This window comes from Grampus griseus (assembly GCF_964374135.1).
Source record: "Grampus griseus genome assembly, chromosome: 3".
Taxonomy (NCBI): domain Eukaryota; kingdom Metazoa; phylum Chordata; class Mammalia; order Artiodactyla; family Delphinidae; genus Grampus; species Grampus griseus.
Genome location: NC_139019.1, coordinates 63436321 through 63460671, shown reverse-complemented (window position 1 = coordinate 63460671; position 24351 = coordinate 63436321). Strand labels below are relative to the sequence as shown.

The following is a 24351-nucleotide window of genomic DNA, read 5'->3' as shown; positions in this document are numbered from 1 at the left end:
CGTCGCAACCCTGCAGTGCGCCGGGGCGGGGGGCGGGACGAGGGCGGGGTCTCGCCTGCACAAATAGGACTGAGGGGGCGGGGTGGCCAAAATTTCGCGCCAAACTGGCGGGTAATCCCCGTGGTCAGTGTGACGTGCTATCTTGGAAGTGTTTTCTGCTGCTATCATGGTTCGTCCGCTAAACTGCATTGTCGCTGTGTCCCAGAACATGGGCATCGGCAAGAACGGGGATCTGCCCTGGCCCCCGCTCAGGTACCTGCTGGGCCGGAGGTGGGTCGATTGTGTTGGATCGGAGCTTAATCGGGGCACCTGGGCCGGGCCGGGTCGACGCTGCGAAAAGAAGGGGTCGGACTCGTGACCTGAGTTGGCGGGAGGTAGGCTTAGACTTCCTTCCGCGTCAGGAGCCTGGCGGCTAGTTACTGATTTCCGTCCCGCTCCAGCTGCCCCGCTAGGCCTTTTCCCCCCGCGTCCTACCCCAGAGCAAAGTCCCAGTCCTGGAGGTCCCCCCAGCGCACCGTTTGTCGGGTGCGTTAGAGCTGAAGCCCACGGGATCCCATTCTGAGTAACTCCATGTGTTTCTCTAACTTGTAGGAATGAATACAGGTATTTCCAAAGAATGACTACAACCTCTTCAGTAGAAGGTAATGTGGGATTTTTAAGTGATTCAAATTTGCGAAGGGTCTTGCCTAAGGAAGCTTACCAGTGCAAATTTTACTTAAATTAAAAGTTTTTCATGTTAGTCTGGGACCTTTTGTCCTAACATAAATGAGGATGCAGTTCCCAAGATTCATTAAACTTTTTTTTTTTTAATTTCTTTGAAATTTTATGTGAGCGTGCGTACAACTCAGGTATTGGTCAAAATTGGAAGCTAGGTAGAGGCTTCTGTGGAGGTTAGCGCTGGCAAAGGAAACCAGAACAGGCCTTTGAAATAGCTGCTGGAAGAGATGATAGTGCCTGAATGGCAATGGAGAGGACAAAAGTCCAAAAAGCGGTTACAAGATACTCAATTTGGAGATTAGAAAGTTAAAGGTGATGCAGGAAGGCATCAAAGATGAACTCTCAGATTTTCAGTTTGAGAGTCTGGGTGACATGGAAAATAAAGGAGTGGGGAATAGTGTGCAGCTGTAATGATGATGATTTTAAAGTGCTTGTAGTATATCCGGGACAATTTCAGGCACGGGGAACTAGATGAATTGAGCCACTGGAGAGAAGAGGATAACCAAGGATAAGAATGTGGGCATGAGGGAGAAAAAACCTAAGAGACATGTGTGTTTATTCATTAGAGGAGGAATAGCAGAGTAAACAGGGAAACAGTAAATCAGAAAGGAGCAGATGCAGCATAACTATAACAGGACAGATAAAACGTACTTCAATTTGGCCCTTGAGTCACTAGTTGGAGACATGATGGCAAAAGCTTGAAGCTAAAAAATTGACATGAACCATGTGAATGAAGCACAACTACAGAATTGTGACATGAATCCCAAGTATGGCCTGCTAATAGGAAGAGCATCCCATGCCTGACCTGTTCGCTGGTTTTCAGTAAATATAGTATTACTTGGATAAATGAATGAAAGGGTACCAAGGATGTCTTGGCTTTTTTTTTTTTTTTAACGCCTCCCTATGTCCTTCACTCATCATCTCTACCTTAGTTGTTAGGTTAGGTCTGTGCCATATTCCTCATCAGAATTCCTCACCTATTAGCTCCATTATCTTTAATAGTTGATATCTCCTTATTGAACACGTAAAACTCTGTCTTTGAAAATATAGTGCATATTGTATAAGGGTGCTCTGAATTACAGGGGGTTTTTTGTTTGTTCTTGGAGGAAAAAACTTTTTTCCAACACTTGGAGGTGATATTTGGTAAGCGTAGTGAAGCAAAACCTGAAAAATGCTTAGTCTTACAACTTGCAGTTTGTAAATTTAGTGTTTTTGTTTAAATAAAATCAAACTAATGATGATTCTTTAAGAAAACAGATACAGGGACTTCCCTGGTGGCACAGTGGTTAAGAATCCGCCTGCCAATGCAGGGGACACGGGTTCGATCCCTGGTCCGGGAAGATCCCACATGCCACGGATCAACTAAGCTCATGCGCCACAACTACTGAGCCTGCGCTGTAGAGCCTGCGAAGCACAACTACTGAATCCCGCAAGCCACAACTACTGAAGCCCATGCGCCTGGAGCCCGTGCTCCACAACAAGAGAAGCCACCGCAATGAGAAGCCTGTGCACTGCAACAAAGAGTAGCCCCCACTCACCGCGACTAGAGAAAGCCCACGCACAGCAACGAATACCCAACGCAGCCAAAAATAAATTAAATAAATAAATTTCTTTAAAAAGTAATAAAACAAAACTACATTAAAAAAAGAAAACATACATGCACTCCTTTGGATAGTCTATCAGAACATATCAAGAATCATAGAAATGAGTATGTTCCTTTGATCCAGATACCTGACTCCCAAGGGTTTTTTTCTCCTAAGTAATTAAACAAAAATGGAAGCTTTACATGTGTATAGTTTTTATAGAAGCGTTATACTTGAACTAGATGCACAGAGGCACAATTGATAATGTTTTAAGCTAATTGCATGGAATATTAAGCAGCTGTCTTTTAAAAAATGACTAAATGTATAAAGTATGGAAATATGAATAATACTGTTATATCAGTTATTACAGTACATATTAGATGCTGAGTATTGTAAGTCTTCAATCGCCACAACAACTCTACAAGTAGGAACTACCTTTATCTCCGTTTTATAGATAAGGAAAATAGGACACAGGAGATAAACATGACTCGCCTAGTAGATGACAGAATACATTCTATTTGAGCACTTCAACCCAGAATCTTTGCTCTTAACTACTATAATATACATGACTACAGTTGATGAAAACTATATATTGGTTATAAGTTGGCTAAAGCCAAAGGAAATAACAGTTACTAGACTTAGATAATGGATGACAAATGGTAAATTTTGATAAAGCTGTTTTAAATTTTAATTTTTTAAAGCAGATCCACTAGGTGTCCCTACGACAATCATATCTATGCATATATGTATGAATATATAAAAATATATATGTATACTCCCAAAATACATTTATCTTTTGCGTGTGATTTTACAGGTAAACAGAATTTGGTGATTATGGGTAGGAAAACCTGGTTCTCCATTCCAGAGAAGAATCGACCATTAAAGGACAGAATTAATATAGTTCTCAGTAGAGAACTCAAGTAAGTACTGTACCATAAATTCACCACAAGAAAATCATGTTCCGTTTCTTATGGTAGAGGTCAGTATAGGACAAAATAAAATAGTATGAATGTAACTATGGATGAAGCTACTTAATATCATAAAGGTGATTACAGAAAATAAGCAGTTATTTATGCCATATGACAGTAACTTATTCTGTTACTCAAGTGACTGATTTCATCACCTTGACAAATTACATTAAATCTAACTATGGTAATAATAGATTTGCACGTTTCCTTGAACCATTATTCAGTAGACTTAAATATCAGTTATATAATGTAATTTAATAAACTTTTCTAGTTTCATGTAAAATCAAAATACATATATTATGGAACTTGCCAAACTTAAGTGTTATCCCCTCTCTGTACCTAGCCCTAAATGCAATAAGATGTAAATTTTAGGATTGGGCTAAAAACTGGTCCTAGTCTTGTGCCCTGTTATTTCTAGTTTACCACAACAGCCAAATAATATTTTGTGCTTTTGTTCTTTACCCAGCATCTGAAGGTTAAAATTTTCAAAGTTTTGAAATGGAAGCATTTCCTAGGAATTCTAGGGAGTGTCTCTAGTTGGCCTGGGGGAGGAATTTTCCTGTTTACCAATTTAACATTAGGTAACATAGTTCTGGATGCCTGGAAATGCCCTGGGGACTTGGCAGGGTGAGGAGGGGGAAGCAGTTTAGGTAAAAGCATTAAGACTCTTCATCAAGTCAACTCCAGTGCTTTTACCTTCACCAAGGCTTCCATGGCATTTACTCTACATGTAGTGCAAACTGATTGCTATTTTGTTTCTTTTTGTTATTTTTTACATTGGTCCCAGCCCACTAAAATAACTTCTGGAACCCCAAGGGGTTTTGCAGGAGTTTACTGTGGCGGGGGGAGAGGGGAGCCTGAATTATACCATAAGGGAAGGTTTAGGACTGGCATGGTAATTATTCTCTCTTAAACTAATAATATAATCACACAAAAAATGCAGCATCCTGGGGCACTGCTTGCTTAATAACGGTGGTCATAGTATTCCTTTCCCATGTGTATTATTAGGGTTCACCCAGAGCAGCAGAACCAGTAGAAGATAGATAGATAAAAGAATCTAAATATAAAAGAATCTAAAAAAGAATCTAAATAATCTATAAAAGAATCTAAATAAAAAGAATCTAAATAAAAGAATTTTATTGCAAGGAATTCCACAGTTGTGGGGCTGGGTAGGCAAGTCCAGATACCTGTAGGGCAGGCCATCAGGAAGGGCAGGGAGGAACTCTGCAGAAGGGGCTGAAGCTGCTGCCCGCTGGTGAAATTTCTTCTTCAAGGAAGCCTCAGATCTGTTCTTAAGGCCTTTCAACCCCTTGAATTAGGTCCACCCAGATAAAAGTCATTTAATTATCAACTTTAATCACATCTGCAAAATACCTTCACAGCAACACCTAGATTAGTGTCTAAATAACAGTACTATAGCCTAGGCAAGTGAACACCTGAAGACTATCCAACCACGGAAGGAAAAACACTACACAGCTGTAGCCTAAGGGGACTCAGGCTTATATAGATTTTCTCCTAAATCCCTCCTAGAATGGTATAGGTTAAAAACCTGGAAGAAAGTATACCAGAATATTTCACTGATTGCCTTTGGGTGATGGGGAATATGTTGATGTGCATCTTGCCATCTGCCCCGATCTTCATGCTGTTCTCTTTCTCCTGGTTGCTAGGATATTCTGATTATATCTGTACTTCATAGAATCCAAATTCACAGACCGTATTGCCATTCCCAGAGACTCTTTAATAACATATTCTTGAATACTACTAAGGTTTATTTATGGCCAGCTTGAGCTAAAACAAACATAAAGAAATCTCAGTGGGGTAGATGTTCAGTTGGGCCAGCATATCTCCTCAAATGATGAGTCTTATTTCTTCTTTATGACCCCCCTATGATGGTGTATGTAATTGGATTCAGTTGTTTCTTATGTATTTATATGTAACATTTGTTGGTGCATTTCACTTTTTTTTTTTAAGGCAGAGAGAAAATTTAAAATCTTTATCACCAAGCACACCAAGGAAATAGGGATACCAGTTAGAGAAAAAAATTAGAGTTATTTTTTGTCCTTCCTTCTGCTTCCCTACTTGCTGGTCAGTTCCACACATATCCTGAGCACCTGCTATGTGCCAGGCACTGCTAGGTCCTAAATAAAAGGGGGGGGATATATACATGTAAATCTCTTGCTCATGCAAGCTTTTAGAGATATTCAATTTTTCACCACCACCCCACAATGTAAAAAGAAACTGAATCCTCAAAGTAATCCAAAAATTTGCTGCCAGATACTAGTCATTTTGCATAACTGTTCCCTTAATAAGGTATAGGAAAAATGCCTTTCTAAAGCTTTCTAGACAACCAAGTTGTGGCTTTAAAAGAAATATTATGCAGCCACATTTGGAAAACAGGCATTTTCTCAAAATGTTAAACATAGAATCATCATATGACCCAGCAATTCCACTCTTTGGTATATAACCAAGAGAAATGAAAACATGATTACATAAAAACTTGTACACAAATGTTCATAGCAGCATCATTCATAGTAGCCAAAAAGTGGAAACATCCCAAATGTCCATCAGCTGATAAATGGATAAACAAAATGTGCTACATCCATGCAATGCAATATTATTCCACAATAAAAGGAATGAAGTACTGATATATGCTACAACATGAATAAGCTTTAAAGTCTTTGGAACCAAAAACCAAATAAAGAAGTTTTACTGCAATGCTGCAGCTTTGGCAGCATCTTTAGAAAATCCAAAATTGCCTGCATGATATAAGATGTTGTAAACTGTCTTCAGTCCATGAAGTTGTCTAACATTTCATGGCAGAATAATTTTTTATGGTCGTGCTATCATATTCTCCACAGTGATTAAAACTTTCTTCTCTTCATAAAGCTTCAGTTCTCTCCCCACCACTCACATACTTGGTGTAGCAAAGACTTAGCAACCTGGCTTCTAATACCTGTTCTGGCACCTATTAACCTTGAGCCTTGCTGAACCTCAACTTTCTTACCTACTGAATGGGATTAATGACAACTTCTTAGGGTGATTTTGAGGGTTAATTAATATTTTATATGTTAAATTTCTGGCACACAGAGGGTACCCTACAGATATCAGGTCCTACTCCCCCAGTCCTTGCTATTTTACCAAAATTACATAATTTTGTAGCTTATTGAAAATATTAATATTAATGAGATCACAATGGACAGGCTCATGATCTTATTTCCACCTTAACGTATCAATTTGTTCTTCCTTCCCTCAATCTTGAGACAGAAAACTCCCCTGCTTTTAAAATCAATTCCTTCCCCCGCCTCCACTGTTTTATTCTAGACTCCATTTTGTTTCTGTCCTCAGGACCTTGCTCTATTATACTGCCCTTTAGTATTTTAAACCTCACCACAGATTACTTTTCTTCTCTCAGTTTTCCTGGAGCTTTCTTGTGTTAAATAACCTTAATGTAAGCCTCAATAATATTTATAGTGGCCTGTCACTTCTGTGTTTTGCTCATACTTTTACCTCCTTCAAGACTCAGCTAAGGGATCAGACTCCAAAGAGAATTCTTCCTGTCACCCCAGCCAGATGATGCACAACCTCTGTGCCCATCTAGCATCCTCCACACATCCCCAGTGCATGTCCTTTTCACTTTTATGGGCACTGCTGAGCTATTTCTTTGCCTGCCATCACAATCTTTTTGGTACAGGAAGTGCTTTTTTTTTTAAATCTCTATTTCAAGCACCTGGCATATCTCCTAGCAAAGTAGGGGGTTCCAGAATTTTCATGGAATAAATGGTCTGTAGTCAGTTTATAAAAATAGAATCATCCCACATAACAACACTTTGTAACCTGCCTTTTCCCCACTCAATATATTAAAAGATTAATTTCTATAAATATTTTTAGTGGCCGCATAGTATTCAATTATGAGGATGAAGCATATTTGAATCAATTTTTAATAGTTAGAAATCACATTTTTAAAGACTGAGTATTAAAGGTCTTAAAGTGAACATACTTCTGAATTCTGGTTAAGATGTGATTCTAGCCTAGGGTTTTTCTTTTTAACTGTTTTCCCAACAGTCCTCAGGGAAATTGGGGCAGAATTCTATCTGCCATCCTCTTTCATCAGGCACAATGGAAAGGATAATGTTTATATAATACCCCAGAGTAATCAAATGAGGCAGCTCAAGGCTGGAAAACACTGGTCTGAGGGCTCTGCCTAAACTAGGCCACACCATCTGAGGCCTGAGGGAACCAGAATCTAACACCTTTGTAGCCCATGACCACCAGTTGAAAGCCTATTGTCTGAATAAGAAGTGCCCCTCAGGCCCCAAGGTCAGGCTGCTGGAACTCAAATCCTAGGTCCACCATTTCCTAGCTGTGTGACTATTGGCAACCTAATCCCTCAACCTCAACATCCTCATCTGTAAAAAGGGATAATAGTACCTACATGGGACTGCTGGCAACATTAAATGGTATGATGAGTATAAAGCACTGCCTGACCCTACTACTTGTCAGAGCAAGTAGGCACTCAATAAATGTTAGATATTTTCTTTGTAATACAGCTATCCATCAGGTAGAAAGCAGCCTCCCTTGAATAGGGCTTTTAAGGAAAGGGATGGAAGTATCACTGGAGTGCCTGCTATGTGCATTATCTCTTTTAATCTTCATGCCAACCCTCAGGGAATTCAAGATTCTGGGTAACGAGCAAAATATCAAGCATGGCCACACACTTCTTGATGTAGAGTGTGTGTGCTACCACATACCAACTGTCCTTTGTAAGGGAATCCAATCTGGATCGGATTGAGATAATTATAGAAAGAAAATTTAGCAATGAAATAAGTAACAATATTGAGTGCTTGCCATATGGTATTTATTGTGTTAGTTTCTAGGATTTGTGCTGTGAAGAGGCCGATGAACCATTGGCTCAAATTTTTGCTAATTTTCTGCCCATCTAGGGTCAAGTGTTTCTTGTGAAACATTTCTATACCACTAAGTAGCAATACTGTGCTGAAGCATTTCCTCCATGTCTTTGTTATATCTAAAATCTGAAACAAATCCTTAATCTGTTCTTTGTTTTCCTTTTTAGACTCACTGCAAAAGGGCAAAGAAGTAGTCTTTACCTTAATCCCTTGAATCATTCTCAAGCCATTGTTCCACAGTCTTCACAAAAAGATTGTCCCCTTTCTTTGAAGTTCACACCAACCACGTATACCACCTTCTAAATCATTTTGCCGTAATCCACCTACTTCTAGAATACCTCTTCCGGTTTTCCTTGTATGTCAGTTCCTAAATCACCAATTTACATCCTACCTTAACTCCTGTCAGCAGTCCTGATTTAAACATCCTCAGTTACCAAAACCATCTTGACTCTTTCAAAGTCATTGTAAACTTGGTTTATTAACTAGACTGTCTTCTCCCCCCAACTCCAAATCTGTTTCTTCTAAATTCAGTTCTCCCCTCGAATGGCCTGGTCCATCCTAGTCACTGCAACTGCCCTGATACCTTTGGGGATCCCTTGGCTCCTTTAGCTTCACCCTAGTCTCCGTGTCTTCTTCCAGCTTTGAATCAAAATACATTCTTTGTGCTATCTTAACTCCTTGAGAGATGACAAAGAGCGAAGTAAGTCAAATAGATATCAAGAAGGTGAGAAAGGAGGCAGCAAAGAGAATGAGTAGTCCCCATTAGCTCTTAGTTAATCATTGTTAGAACTACTAGTTCAAAGGCAATTACATTATTTTTTTAAAGCATCAGTCTAAGAACTTGACATTGAATTGTAATTTCTGTTGTGTCTAATTACTCTGAAAGCCAATTCTGCATGTTTCTTCATTTATAAAGGGAATTGCAAACTCTCACCAAAATAACATTTTTGGAGGTTGGGAGAGACTGAGCTAATCAATATAAACAATAAATTAATTGACTTTTCCCCTTTGGGATTTTTAATTACAAAAGTAATAACATGCTCGTTTTTTGATAATTCATTTATTTCTATATTGTTTGAAACATGAGAATCCTTTCCCCACACCCCAAAGGTAACCACTTATTAACAGTTTGAATATCATTCCAAACTAAAGTCACTCAAACATATCACTCTTTTTCCAACATTTTATCTGAAGACTGTCAAGCCTATAGAAAGAATTTTACAGTAAACACCTGTATACCCACAACATAGATTCTACCACATAGATTATTTTATACTATGCTTGTTTTATCATCCATCCAACCATCCATCAGTCTTGTTATTTTTATGCTTTTCCAAGTAAACTGCAGACATTAGTATATTTTCCCCTAAATAATTCATTATATATCTCATTAACTAGAGTTTAATATTACTTTACTGTTTTTTCTTTTGAAATAAATATTATGTACAATGAAATGTACAAGTCTTACATGTACATTTGCTATATTTTAACAAATATATGCACCTATGTAACCCCATATCAAAGATATAGGACATTACTGTCACTCCCAGAAAGCTGCCTCAAGCCCCTTCCCAGTGAATCTTTACCCCATCCCTCCAGAAACAACTACTGTTGTGATTTTTTTTCCACCACAAATATCATGCAGTATCACAAGTGGTTCTGTTTTTCATTCATTGTAGACCATACATACACAAATGTGGGTTGCATTATTGGCCATGGGCCATACTGATGTTAAATGCTTTTTATTGAAAGGTTTCATATTTATGATGCTTTTAATTTTATAATTACTGCCTCCTAGTCAGATTATTTGACTAGTATGAATGGGGTTTATAGAAATTACGTGTAATTCTTTCTTGTAATCTCAGGGAACCTCCACAGGGAGCTCATTTTCTTGCCAAAAGTCTGGATGGTGCCTTAAAACTTATTGAGCAACCAGAATTAACAAATACAGTGGACATGGTCTGGATAGTGGGAGGCAGTTCTGTTTATAAGGTAAGTAACGTTATCTGTGACTATAAGGAAATAGTCTACCCTCTTTCTTTCAGCTTCCCTGCCATCTCAACTTTAAAAGATTAAGCCATGAGCAAAGGAAGCACGTTATTTCTCCTGGAAGTTAGACATATTGCCAATTTGCACTATTCATTTTTTGATACTATCATACAAACTAAATGAAAAGTAAGTTTTTAGGTCTGTACCAGTCTATTTTCAATTCAAAATAGTTGATGTTTCCAATTTTAAAAACATTCTAAATCCTTCCTGAGAATTGTACTTGCACTGCATTGTCTTCTCCTCCCTGGATGTGCCTAAATACACTAAGCTGTCATCTTTTCCTCAAGGATAAATATTATGTCCCTTACTGAGGAAAGGCTCTGTTGAGATACACTGACTAGATGTATGTGAACTTGTTCAAAGCACAAGACTTGCCCTCAACAATTTTCATATAACGTGAGGGTAGGGGGAAAGTGTTACATGATTTCGTATCATAAGAGAAGACACTGTGTTAAATAGAAAATATTCCTTTTTCTTGATACCAGATGACTTCCAGCTTTAAACATTTTTGAGGATAATAAATAGAATTTTATAACTCTTTTATAACACTGAGGAAAGATTACATTTATGGAGAGGAAAAATCAGCCCCTACCCTTTGTGGCTTGTCATAATATATGAACACAAATTATTTTAGAAAGAAGTATACCAGGATCCTAGGTGGCATTATAAAAACTCTGTTTCTTGGGTTCCTGTTTCTACAATCTTTAACATTCTCCATTTGTAATAGGGGGAAAATGGACATTTTCCTTTGATCTTTTCAGCCAAGAATGAATTTCTAAGAAAATAAGTTGTTTATTTTGCTGAGTGCCGATCACAATTTGAATGATTCAATACCATAGTCACTTGAAAATGTATTCTTTAAACAATATAAGTACTTAAATACATTTATATAATTTGATATATCTGTACTTATATAAATAATAAAGAAGTAGAATCTGTAGGTTTTTGCATTATCCGCCTCACACCACATTGACTTACAGAACATTTGGGACTACCAGCCTGTTTTTGTAAATAAGGTTTCAATGGAACACAACCATGCCCATTGGTTTAGTGTTGTTTATGGCTGCTTTTGCCTACAAAGGTAAGAAACCATATGGCCCACAAAGCCTAAAATGTTTACCATCTGACCCTGTACAGAAAAGGTGGGCCAGGATTATTTGGCCTGGGGCAAACCAGCAATGGAGCCTACAGGCCCTTTGGTGGGCCTAATGGTGGACTCTTGGAGGGCTCACACCAAGGAGTACTTCCCAGAACTTCTGCTGCCAGTGTCCTTGTCCCCGCAGTGAGCCCCAGCTGCCCCCCGCCTCTGCAGGAGCATTCCAACACTAGTAGCCGTGTGGCTGACAGGGTCTTGGTGCTCCAGCCGGGAGTCAGGCCAGAGCCTCTGAGGTGGGAGAGCCGAGACTGACATTGGTCTACCAGAGACCTCCCGGCCCCGTGTAATATCAAATGGCGATAGCTCTCCCAGAGATCTCCAACTCAACACTAAGACTCAGCTCAACTCAACGACCAACAGGCTACAGTGCAGGATACCCTATGCCAAACAACTAGCAAGACAGGAACATGACACCACCCATTAGCAGAGAGGCTGCCTAAAATCATATAAGTTCACAGACACTGCAAAATACAACACTGGACGTGGTCGTGCCCACTAGAAAGACAAGATCCAGCCTCATCCACCAGAACACAGGCACCAGTCCCCTCCACCAGGAAGCCTACAACCCACTGAACCAACCTTAGCCACTGGGGACAGACACCAAAAACAATGGGAACTATAAGCCTGCAGCCTGCGAAAAGGAGACCGCAAACACAGTAAGTTAAGCAAAATGAAAAGACAGAGAAACATACAGCAGATGAAGGAGCAAGGTAAAAACCCACCAGACCAAACAAATGAAGAGGAAATAGGCAGTCTACCTGAAAAAGAATTCAGAGTAATGACAGTAAAGATGATCCAAAATCTTGGAAATAGAATGGAAAAAATACAAGAAACATTTAACAAGGACCTAGAAGAATTAAAGAGCAAACAAATAATGATGAACAACACAAATATTGAAATTTAAAATTCTCTAAAAGGAATCAATAGCAGAATAACTGAGGCAGAAGAACAGATGAGTGACCTGGAAGATAAAATAGTGGAAATAACTACTGCAGAGCAGAATAAAGAAAAAAGAATGAAAAGAACTGACAGTCTCACAGACCTCTGGGACAACATTAAATGCACCAACATTCAAATTATAGGGGTCCCAGAAGAAGAAGAGAAAAAGAAAGCGTCTGAGAAAATATCTGAAGAGATGAAAACTTCCCTAACATGGGAAAGGAAATAGTCAATCAAGTCCAGGAAGTGCAGAGAGTCCCATACTGGATAAATCCAAGGAGAAACACGCCAAGACACATATTAATCAGACTATCAAAAATTAAATGCAAAGGGCTTCCCTGGTGGCGCAGTGGTTGAGAGTCCGCCTGCCGATGCAGGGGACACGGGTTCATGCCCCGATCCGGGAAGATCCAACATGCCACGGAGCGGCTGGGCCCGTAAGCCAAGGCTACTGAGCCTGTGCATCCGGAGCCTGTGCTCCGCAACAGGAGAGGCCACAACAGTGAGAGGCCCACGTACAGCAAAAAAAAAAAAAAAAAAAATTAAATCCAAAGAAAAAATATTAAAAGCAGCAAGGGAAAAGCAACAAATAACATAGAAGGGAATCCCCATAAGGTTAACAGCTGATCTTTCAGCAGAAGCTGCAAGCCAGAAGGGAGTGGCAGGACATATTTAAAGTGATGAAAGGGAAAAACCTACAACCAAGATTACTCTACCCACCAAGGATCTCATTCAGATTCAATGGAGAAATTAAAACCTTTACAGACAAGCAAAAGTTAAGAGAATTCAGCACCACCAAACCAGCTTTACAACAAATGCTAAAGGAACTTCTCTAGGCAGGAAACACAAGAGAAGGAAAACAAACCCAAAACAGTTAAGTAAATGGTAATAGGAATATACATATCAACGACTACCTTAAATGTAAATGGATTAAATCCTCCAACCAAAAGACAGACTGGCTGAATAGAAACAAAAACAAGACCTGTATATATGCTGTCTACAAGAGACCCACTTCAGACCTAGGGACACATACAGAATGATAGCAAGGGGATGGAAAAAGGTATTCCATGCAAATGGAAATCAAAAGAAAGCTGGAGTAGCAATTCTCATATCAGATAAAATAGACTTTAAAATAAAGACTATTAAAGAGACAAGGATACTACATAATGATCAAGGGATCAATCAATGAAGAAGTTATGACAATTGTAAATATTTATGCACCCAACATAGGAACACCTCAATACATAAGGCAAATGCTAACAGGCATAAAAGGGGAAATCAACACAATACAGTAACAGTAGGGGACTTTAACACCCCACTTTCACCAATGGACAGATCATCCAAAATGAAAATAAATAAGGAAATACATATGCTAACACATTTATATGGAATCTAAAAAAGAAAAAAAAAAACGGTTCTTAAGAACCATGGAGCAGGACCGGAATAAAGACGCAGATGTAGAGAATGGACTTGAGGACACGGGGAGGGGGAAGGGTAAGCTGGGACGAAGTGAGAGAGTGGCATGGACATATATACACTACCAAATGTAAAATAGATAGCTAGTGGGAAGCAGCCACATAGCACAGGGAGATCAGCTGGGTGCTTTGTGTCCACCTAGAGCAGTGGGATAGGGAGGGTGAGAGGAAGATGCAAGAGGGAGGAGATATGGGGGTATATATATATGTATAGCTGATTCACTTTGTTATACAGCAGAAACTAACACAGCATTGTAAAGCAATTATACTCCTATAAAGATGTTAAAAAAAGAAAAAGAAAAGTTGGGCCATATATCATTAACTTTGATACAGATCTTCAAATGCTGCTGTGATTAGTCCCTTCAATTTTTCTAATTTTTGGTATAGTAAGAATTGGTAGAATACTGATTTGATCGGGGCAAGAGAATAAATGATTTAATGTAAGCCATAGGATTGAAAATAAAAAGTAAAATTTGTTCTATGCCCTTTGTATGGAATTTTAAGGATTACACACAGTTGAATTTATATGTATATGTGTTTTTGTTTTGTTTCAAAAGCTATTTCAAAATCAAGAGTTATTGCTTTCTTAGAGTTGCAGTTGGGACTCCTGACTTTGTATTCGAATTTTAAGATATTTGTTCCAGGGCAGTTTTTTTTCTGTATAAACTATCAATAGTACTATAGGCAGTAATAGAAAAGTCATTAACAATATAATGCCAAATGCAATCATTAGCAACAAAAGACAGAATAAATTACCTACTAGCATTGTAACTATCTGCTGAGAAACTGAGGCATTAAATTTTATGTATATGTACTAAGCATGTCCTTGGGATTTTCATTAGTCAAGGTCTCATGAAATTACTATCCTATCCATATATACATATGTAAATTTTTCTGTGAAGGGTAACTAGATAATTTGGGGTTTTTAATTCTTAAACAACAACCAAAGATAAAAGACAAAATTGAATGCTTAAAATGAAAAAAAGAGTTCATGTAAGCAAACTAGAGCCCAGAGTATGTTTGAACTCACCCTTGTAATTATTGATAAATGATTAGGGCCATTCCCAACTAAGTCATACTTTGCAGGGTCCCAAACTAAAGAATAGGATAATTAAATAGCATGCTTTGGAGGTAACAAGATATGTAGCATGTCTCTAATACCTAGTACAAACTTCAGTATGTAATTAAAGCAAAAATATTAGAGTTTCTATAACTTTTGACACAGATAAATAAGGAAATTGATGCCTTTTGTTTTATTTCAAAGGAAGCCATGAACAAGCCAGGCCATCTTAGACTATTTGTGACAAGGATCATGCAGGAATTTGAAAGTGACACATTTTTTCCAGAAATTGATTTGGAAAAATATAAACTTATCCCAGAGTAAGTAAAATGTTATTCATTGGTCTGAAGCACCTTTGGCTTTCCTGCTTAAGAATTATAGAAAAGAGAATGTCTCTTCAGATTGAATTCGAAGTAGCAATGTGTTTTATAGACAAAAACTATAGGAATTTTTGGATATGTTTTAATGTTGAAGACTTGGGAATGTTCAGGTTTTAATGACTTCACTGAAATCTAGAGAATAGGCATTAGTTCATTCTGTAAGATCAGTGCTTATTTAGCATCAGACTTTGTCTTAGGCATTGGGGATACAGTGTTTACCAAGACAGAAGATGTCACTATTCTCCAGGAGATTACATCGTTTATAGTAGAGGAGGAGGGTGGCAAATAATAGATAAACATCCAAAGAGTCGCTGTGTGGTAAATTGAAATACTGTGATGTGGTAGATACTGTGTAGTCTGAGAAGTCCTCTCTGAAGAGTGATGTCTACACCAGATCTAAATGGCAAGAAGCCAGCCACACAAAGGGCTGAGGAGAGCATTCCAGAAACCAGAAGTAGCTAGCACAGAGAACTGAGGGCAGAAAGAAGCCTGGCGTGTTCCCTGAACCTGAAAGCCATGGTGGGCATTGTGAGCGAGGGGGAGACCAAGAGAGATCAGACCCAGGGCAGGTTTAGAGGGTTCTGAATAGAGAGTGATACTCTTCTGTTTATGGGCAATGGGCTGGAGGAGGCAAGAGTGAAGCAGGGAGACCACTTACAGTAGTTCAGGTGAAAGATGAAGGAACTAACTTAGTGGTGGAGGTGGAAGAAGATGTTACACTTGATTTACTCTGTAGTTTACTTTGATTTTAGCATGAAACTGTCTGCTTTTGAAAACATTTTAGTTTAAAAGCGCTTTTCAGCTGTTGGCTATGCAGAGTAGAAGATTAATTATATCAACACTTTTAGACTAGCTCTTAACACATTCTTTCAAACACTCAGTTGAAAACAGTCATTCTTTGAGTGCAAGTTTGATTTTGGAAATACCTCCTAAAAGCAGCATTCAGAGCCAAGTCTGAATAAATGGATGGCCAAGTTTAGAATAAAGTATATTACTTTACAGAGTAATATAGGTAATGGTCTCAAGTCAAATGAAGTTGGTGACTGATTTTCTTGGGCTCTTAACTAGGTCTAAGGAAAACTGGAAATTCTAAGAACTCTAAAAAGTTTCTAAACAGCTAAAGTACAGGCTTTTGCTTATAGTCTCCAAAGGTGACTACTTAGAAAAATCACATTGATTTCATATATATATATATATTTTTTTAAATCAGCTGTTTCTTTGTCCCACCTTATTTTCTCTTGTACCGCTTAGATGGCTGATTCTCACATTATGTGGCTATTGATCTCTGCTATCCCTCATTTCTTTCCTTTCTTTTTGCTACTAACAAAAAGAATAGATTACTGTGTGAATCAGCTTCATATTAAATACCTTTGTAAACCCTGTCACTCTCGATTAGACCTCTTTCCAAAGCTATGACCCTTCAAGATCCTTGATAACTTAAAACAAATACAATTCTGGCTCTTTGACTCTTAGAAAAGAAAATATTAACATCTCCTGAGAAATGATTCACACATCTCAATATTCACCCATTCGAAGTATATAATTCAATGGTTTTAGTATATTCAGAGTTGTGCAGCCATCACCACAATCTTAAGTTCAGAACATTTTCACCATCCAAAAAGAACCGCTGTACACATTAGCAGTCGCTCTCCATTCCCTTCCCCTGCTGGCTCTAGGAACCACTAAATCTATTTTCTATCTCTATAGATATGCTTATTCTGGATATTTCATGTTAACAGAATCATATAATATGAAGTCCTTCTTGGAATTGGCTTCTTTCGTGGAATTGGCTTCTTTCACCTAGCATACTGTTTTCAAGGTCATCCATGTTGTAATATGTATCAGTACTTCATGCCAAAAAGAATTCCATTGTATAGATTTACTACATTATATATATCCATTCACCAATTAGTAGACATTTGATTTATTTCCACTTTTTGGTTAATGTAATGCTGTTTTGAACATTCATGTACAAGTTTTTGTGGGGATTTATTTTTCATTCCTCTTGGGTATAATCTGGGAGAAGAATCACTGGGTCATATAGTTTAACATTTTGAGGAACTGCTGAACTTTTGATAACGTGACTGTACCATTTTACAGTCCCACCAGCAACATACGAAGGTTCCAGTTTCTCTATATCCTTGTCAACACTTGTTATTGTCTGCCTTTTTGGTTATAAGCTATCCTAGTAGGGATGAGGTGGTATCTCATTGTGGTTTTGATTTGCATTTCCCTAATGACTAATGATGTTGAACATCTTTTCAGGTGCTTATTTGAGATTTATATACTGTATCTTCTTTGGAAAAATACCAATTCACATCCTTTGCCCATTTTTAAAATTTGGTTATTTATCTTTCTATTACTGAGTTTTAAGTGTTCTTTGAATATTCTGGTACAACTCCTTTATCAGATATATGAGTTGAAAATATTTTCTCCTATTATCTGAGTTGTCTTTTCACTTTCCTGATTGACTTTCACTTTTCCTAATCATTTACAGCACAAAGGTTTTTAATTTTTATGTAGTCCAATTTTTCTATTTTTTTCTTTTGTCGATTTTCCTTTTGGTTTCATACCTAAGAAACCATTACCTAATCCAAGCTCACAGAGATTTTTTTCCTGTGTTTTCTTCTAAGAGTTTTATAGTTTTAACTCTTAAGTCTATGATCTGTTTGATTTAATTTATATATGCTATAAGGAAGAGGTCCAAGTTCATTCTTCGGTAAGCAGCACACTAGTTGTCCTAGCACTATTTGTTGAAAAGACTGTTCTTTTCCCCAACTGAATTGTCTTAGCACCTCTGTGGAAAATCTATTGACCATAAATGTGAGGGTTTATTTCTGGACACTCGGTTCTATTCCACTGATCTACATGTGTATCTTTATGCCAGAACCACACTGTCTTGATTACTGCAGCCGTGTAATAACTTTTGTGATCAGGAAGTACTAGTCTTCCAACTTTGTTGTTCTTTGTTGTTTTGACTACTCTATGTTCCTTGCATTTCCACATGAATTTTATGATCAGCTTGTCAATTTCTGCCAAAAAGCAAGCTAGGATTTTGATAGATTGCCCTGTATCTGTAAATTACTTTGGAGAGTATTGCCATCACATCAGTATTAACTGCCAAATCATGAACATTTGATGTCTTTTCAACTTATTGAGATCTTCCTTAATTTCTTTCAGCAATGTTTTGTAGCTTTCAGTGTACAAACCTTGCACTTCATTGTTAAATTTATTCTTAAATATTTTGTTCTTTTTGATACTATTGTAAATCAAATTGTTTCTTAATTTTATTTTCAGATTGTTCATTGCTAATATATAGAAATACAATTGATTTTTGTTTATGGAGCTTGTATCCTGTAACCTCACTGAACTCATTTATTCTGATTGTAAATGGATTCCTTCAGCTTTTCTAGATACCAAATATATCATTTGCAAATAGAGATAGTTTTACTTCTTCCTTTCTAATCTGGATGTTGTTTATTTCTTTTTCTTGCCTAATTGTCCTGGCTAGAACCTCCAGTATGATGTTCAATAGAAATGGCAAGAGCAGGCATCCTTGTCTTGTTCCTGATCTTAGAGAGAAAGCATCCATTAAATACGATGTTAGCTGTGGGTCTTTCATACATGCCCTTTATCACACTGAGGAAGATCTCTTCTATTTCTTATTCATTGAGTGTTTTTATCATGAAGGAGTATTGGGTTTTGTCAGATACTTTTTTTTTGAGTCTCTTGAGATAATCATGTGGTTTTTGTCATTAATAAGACAAAATATATAATTAATACTTAATATGCTATCAATATGGTATATGACATCAGTTGATTTTTCTGTTAAACCCATCTGGCATTTTTGAGATAAATCCTACTTGGTAGTAATGTATAATCCTTTTTATATGTTGCTGAATTCCATTTGCTAATATTTTGTTGAGGATTTTTACATTTATATTCATAAGGATATTGGTATATTGGTCCGTAGGGCTTTTTTGGTAACGTCTTCATCTAGTTTTGCTATCAGGATAGTGCTAGCCTCACAGAATGAGTTGGGAAGTGTTCTCTCCTCTTCTACATTTTAGAAGAGTTTGTGAAGGACTGGTATTAATTCTTCTTTAAATGTCTGAGAAATTTTTAATGGTGAATAGACTGAGATAGGAAATTGCTATCCAAAGCCAAAATTCAAAGAAATTGCTCCAAAATGGACATTCTAAACAAGGCTATGGAAGAAAACAGAAAGTCCTTTCTTCCACTGCAGCACGTCACAGTCATCTGTACTTTCAAGCCTGTAGCAACATAGTAACAGCCTCTTTAACATGGGATGGAGGGAATCCCCTAAGGGATAAGGGAGATATGAAGCAGTATAAATCTTTCATGAAATAGAGAAAAAGGAAACCTCTGAAGCAAAGAGAATATGCTTTGTCCCTGGACATCTGTAACACTGCTCAATTCTGGAGCTTTCTTTCCAAATCTCTCTACATTGGGCAACTTAGAATTGCTCCCTACTGTCCAGAAATGAGTTCTGATCATTCTTTACTCCCCTTCATTCTTTCCCCACAGCTACCCACTTCGTTTAGTCTTCCATTATCCCTATCCTAGGCCTCTGTGGTTACATAGGTTTCAGTTCAAACACAGTATCTTTTATTAACACCAAAATTCCTGGTAATAAAAGCACCAGTATAATGAAATAAAAATGAAAGAGGACTACTATGAGCAAGAAGAGAATAAATTAAAATGTAGATGAAGCCACAAGTGGTAGAAGTCTAAAAGCAGAATATTAATGAAGTAAGATGGTTTTACTTTGTGTCTCCCTTTTTCTCCCAGTGGGTCATTGTCAATGCAATCATTTTTTTTGACAGCACCATGCCAGCCTGTCCATTAATCTGCCCTTATTCATCTTGCCTGGAAGAAGTCTTTCTGTCTCAGACTATTTCACACTAGGATCCAACCAAACCATCAGAGCAAAATATTTTATAGCAGCAGTTTTCCCACTTAATGAGCCCCAAACAGACTTCTCCTTCTAGTTAACAACCTTTCATGTGACCATGTAGTCAAATAGGATTAAAGACCAGAAGAGGCCTTTGAGGCAGTCATTGGCTCCAGAGCTGGGACAGATGCCCCTCACCAGTAGACACTTGAAGTAGGATTTAGATGGGTTGACGTTTCCTCTTCTGTTCCCATTATTTCTTGACTGTCCAACAGGATCCTGGTGTATTTGTCCATATTATTTGTGGATCCCTCTCCTCCTGAGCTTGTGCTTCCTATAGAGTCATCATTTTTAGTTATGATTTGGTTCTTATGGATACCTGTTCCAGGAACTCTGTTTACCTCTATTTTAGACCTTCCATCAAATCACCTCTGCATTATTCTCATGCTCCTTTGTCAGTTCAGATCTTATGATTATTTGTATTCATTTGCTTCTTTAGTGCTTGAAGATTCTAGAAAAGACCATCTATCTGGGTGGTTCATAATAAATAGGTGGTATTTCCAAATCCTGTTAGACTTAAACTTGGAGTTCAAAGGTTGCTCTTAGACAGTTTGTTCTTCAGAAAAGTTTGGAATTATGATTATGAGGTAGTTATCATTATTAAAACAGACTGAATATGTGAATATTGTGGAAAGTAAAATTAATCTTAAGCAGAATTCAATTTTCGTTTCACAGAGAAAATAAACATTATTACCATGACTAGTGAGCATATCTAGCCCATAGCATAGTTATTTCTAAATCATTATTATTCATGGTTTTAGAAATAGCTTTGATTTGATACTTTGCTTTTATCTTGTTAGCTGACAATCTTGATACTCTTGAGAATTTTACACACACACACAAATGTAAATGTTGCTTTTGGTGACTCATCTAAGAAAGTAAAATTGTGGTTTAAAGTTGGCCTAGTAAAATCATTTCTTTAAACAAAGAAAAAACTATATTGCTACTAAAACAGTAGAACAGAAACAGCTTAGGAAATGGTTAGTAAATACAAACATACCTTCTTCCTCTGAAATATATTCTCCTTTTTTTTCTTACCTATTATTATGCTATTGTTATTTCATGTTTCTAATTATATATTTTTTCAAAATGGCATAATCTCTAATTGGTCAACAAAAGGTTAATTCCTATTATTACTCAGCATTCTGTTGGGTATCATAAGAGACTTAAATTTGTTTTCTATGTTATCTCTGCCTACGATGAGGTTAGAAAATAGTTAGGGGGACAAAACAAACTAATATCATTAATGGGTAACATTTGTAGAGCACTTAATATATCAGGCACAGTGCTAAATTCTCTATAAGGATGAAGACTTTTTATTGATAGCTAAGTGTCACACAGCAGAACCAGGTTCAAACACAAGCCTGACTAAAGCAAGTCTTCCTGACCCCTCACCTCCAGCACAGTGGATACAGCCAGCACAAGCCTACAGAAGTGCACCAAGATTAGGGTTGTGGACAAGAGTGGTCAGAACAGCCTTCAGTGGAAGACCCGGGTTTGGGGTTTTTTTTTGTTGGGGGCGGGCAGTGGTGTTCAGTGAAAAATAATTTTTTTTGTTGTCATAAGAACACAGCATGAGATCTACTCTCAACAAATGCTTAAGTGTACAATATACTATTTTAAACTGTAGGGCCAGCGTTACACAGAAGATCTCCAGAACTTGCTCATCTTGCTGAAACTTTATATACCGTTTGAACAGCTACTCCCTGTTTCCTCCTTCCCTCAACTCCTGTGAACTACCCTTCTACTCTCTGTTTCTATGAATTTGACCATTGTAGATTTCTCATATAAGTAGAATCATGCAGTATTTGTCCTTCTGTGACTGACTTATTCCACTTAGCATAACGTCCTCCAAGTTCATCCATGTTGCTGCGTATGGCAGGACTGCCTTGTTTTTTGAAGGCTGAATAATATTCCATTGTATGTATACATATTTTCTTTATATATTCATCTGTCACTGTAGTTTCCATATCTTGGCTATTGTGGATCATGCTGCAGTAAACATGGAAGTGCAAATATCACTACAAAAGATAAGTGTTGGCGAGGATGTGGAGAAATTGGCACTCTTGTACATTGTTGGTAGGAATGTAAAATGATGCAGCCACTATGAAAAATAGTATGATGTTTCCTCAAATTACTAACAGTAGAACTACCATGTGATCCAGCAATCCCACGTCTAAGTATATACCCAAAGGAGGGCCTGGGTTTTGACTTAGAAGCTGAAGGAAACACACACCTAAGTGAGTGTTAGGAGTAGAAAAGATCAGATAAACAGTGATTCTAGTAAAGGATATGAAATAAGCCACACAGTGGGGAATTAGAGCAGTGTGGCGTCCACTGATTAAACAAATCAAGAATCCCCGGGCTTCCCTGGTGGCGCAGTGGTTGAGAGTCCACCTGCCGATGCAGGGGACATGGGTTCGTGCCCCAGTCCAGGAAGATCCCACATGCCGCGGAGGAGCTGGGCCCGTGGCCATGGCCGCTGAGCCTGTGCATCTGGAGCCTGTGCTCCGCAACGGGAGAGGCCACAACAGTGAGAGGCCCGCGTACAGCAAAAAAAAAAAAAGAATCCCCATGCACCACACACAACTTCAGTTCCACTCTAACAGCTAAAGGTTGTGTTTTATTTTTTCTTTGCTCACACAAGAGATTTGATAACATATGTAAGACTTGCAAAAAGTTCTTAAGAAATTTCATATTAGCTGGGTGACAAGAGTGGGAACATAAAAGAGAAACTGCTAACAGTGGTTAGTTTGGGGGAGAAAAACTAGGAGTTAGAAGGAAAGGAAGAATTATACTTTTTATTTTCTAACTTTCTGTAGTTTGAAATTTTTCTTACTATTTGCATGTGTAGTGTATTTGCATAATATTTAATTATACATCTTTTTCTTTTACAGATACCCAGGTGTTCCTTCTGATGTCCAGGAGGAGAAAGGCATTAAGTACAAATTTGAAGTATATGAAAAGAGCAATTAATGTGAAAGTGTTTTCTGATCTATTTCAAGCCTCCTCCTCCCCCAGCAAAATTATGTATTTTTTGTTGTAGAGACTTTTGTTGACTTTAGATCTATAGATAATTATTTCTAAGCAAAGTACTTTTATTCCCCATTAATCTTAACTAGACTGTATCAGATACCATCTGTGAAACATTTCTTGCTGTAACTTCCTGAATGCCAATCAAGAGTCAAGAATAGGTGACCAGCACCTGCCTAGGGTAGAATATCTATCAAGACAGCCCAAAGTAGGAAAGTGCCCTGGTAGCATGAGCTGAAACCAGAGCCTATATATAGCGCTAGGAGCTAGGTAGATGGGTCCAAAGGTCAGAAATGGATTATAAACAGAAGAGCTAGCATTCAGTTATTTAAATTAGATCAAAAGAGGGACTGTGAATTACTTTATATCACACTTCTGAAAAACATTCCCTTCACTTAGACTAGGAGTCAGTAAGTTGAAAAATCCAGGATATTCCACAGGGATAGTAAAGAGGCAGGTACGAGACTACCTTTTCAGTGGATAAAGGAGAAGGTTTGAGACCTTAAAAAACTTTGTTCCTGATCTTCAGTGAGATTGCATGGGATGTTACAATGATAGAACAAGAATTGGCTGCTCTTTACAAAAAAGAATCTAATATCAAACATAATATCTAAAATTAAAAATTCAAAGAGGTAATAAATTGAGAATGAATATTGCTAGAAACCAAAATTAGTAAGTTAGAAACTAAACTTCACAGAATTAAAAAATGAAAATTAAAACATGTTTTACCCATCACGTGAGCAAAGATTTAGATTAAGTATCCAAAAAAAATAGCATTTTCTGCCTTATAAATTGGTACAAACTTTTTAGAGTGTAAGTTAGCAATATCAATTAAAATTCAAAATATTCTGGGTTTGGACCCAGAACTTCCACTTCTAGAAATTAATCCTGAACAAAGATATGGACCCAAGAGTATTTGTTGCGACTTTTTTTTTCAAACTTAGAAACAGCCCAAATGTTGATTAATAAGAAATAACTAACCAATATGTCTATAAAATGTAACATCTGCATCAGTTAAAAAGAATGAAGTACTGACAGGAAAATGCCAAAAATTGCTAAATAAAAGAAGCAAATTGTGTATAATACTCAAAACGTTTAATAAGTGTTCATGT

General features: G+C 37.5%; 1 protein-coding gene across 3 annotated transcripts; it reads left to right on the top strand.

Moving 5' to 3' along the window:
- Nucleotides 1-111: 111 nt before the first annotated feature.
- DHFR (dihydrofolate reductase) lies at nt 112-24349 on the top strand. 3 transcript variants are annotated; one of them, XM_082650998.1, is made up of 6 exons: nt 112-252; nt 592-641; nt 3115-3220; nt 10038-10164; nt 15056-15171; nt 23104-24349. In XM_082650998.1, the coding sequence occupies exons 1-6, from the start codon at nt 167-169 to the stop codon at nt 23180-23182; spliced, it is 564 nt and encodes a 187-aa protein (XP_082507124.1). In that variant the 5' UTR covers nt 112-166; the 3' UTR covers nt 23183-24349. The 3 variants fall into 3 exon arrangements, with proteins under 3 accessions (XP_082507124.1, XP_082507123.1, XP_082507125.1); XM_082650997.1 differs by having other exon boundaries at nt 112-270; XM_082650999.1 differs by having other exon boundaries at nt 246-374.
- Nucleotides 24350-24351: the final 2 nt, after the last annotated feature.

Bases quoted from the DNA above. Each gene is read 5' to 3' on its own strand.
- DHFR (XM_082650997.1), top strand. From the start codon at position 167: ATGGTTCGTCCGCTAAACTGCATTGTCGCTGTGTCCCAGAACATGGGC. The intron at 642-3,114 runs GTAATGTGGGAT...GTGATTTTACAG, and splicing joins TACAACCTCTTCAGTAGAAG to GTAAACAGAATTTGGTGATT. The intron at 3,221-10,037 runs GTAAGTACTGTA...TTGTAATCTCAG, and splicing joins GTTCTCAGTAGAGAACTCAA to GGAACCTCCACAGGGAGCTC.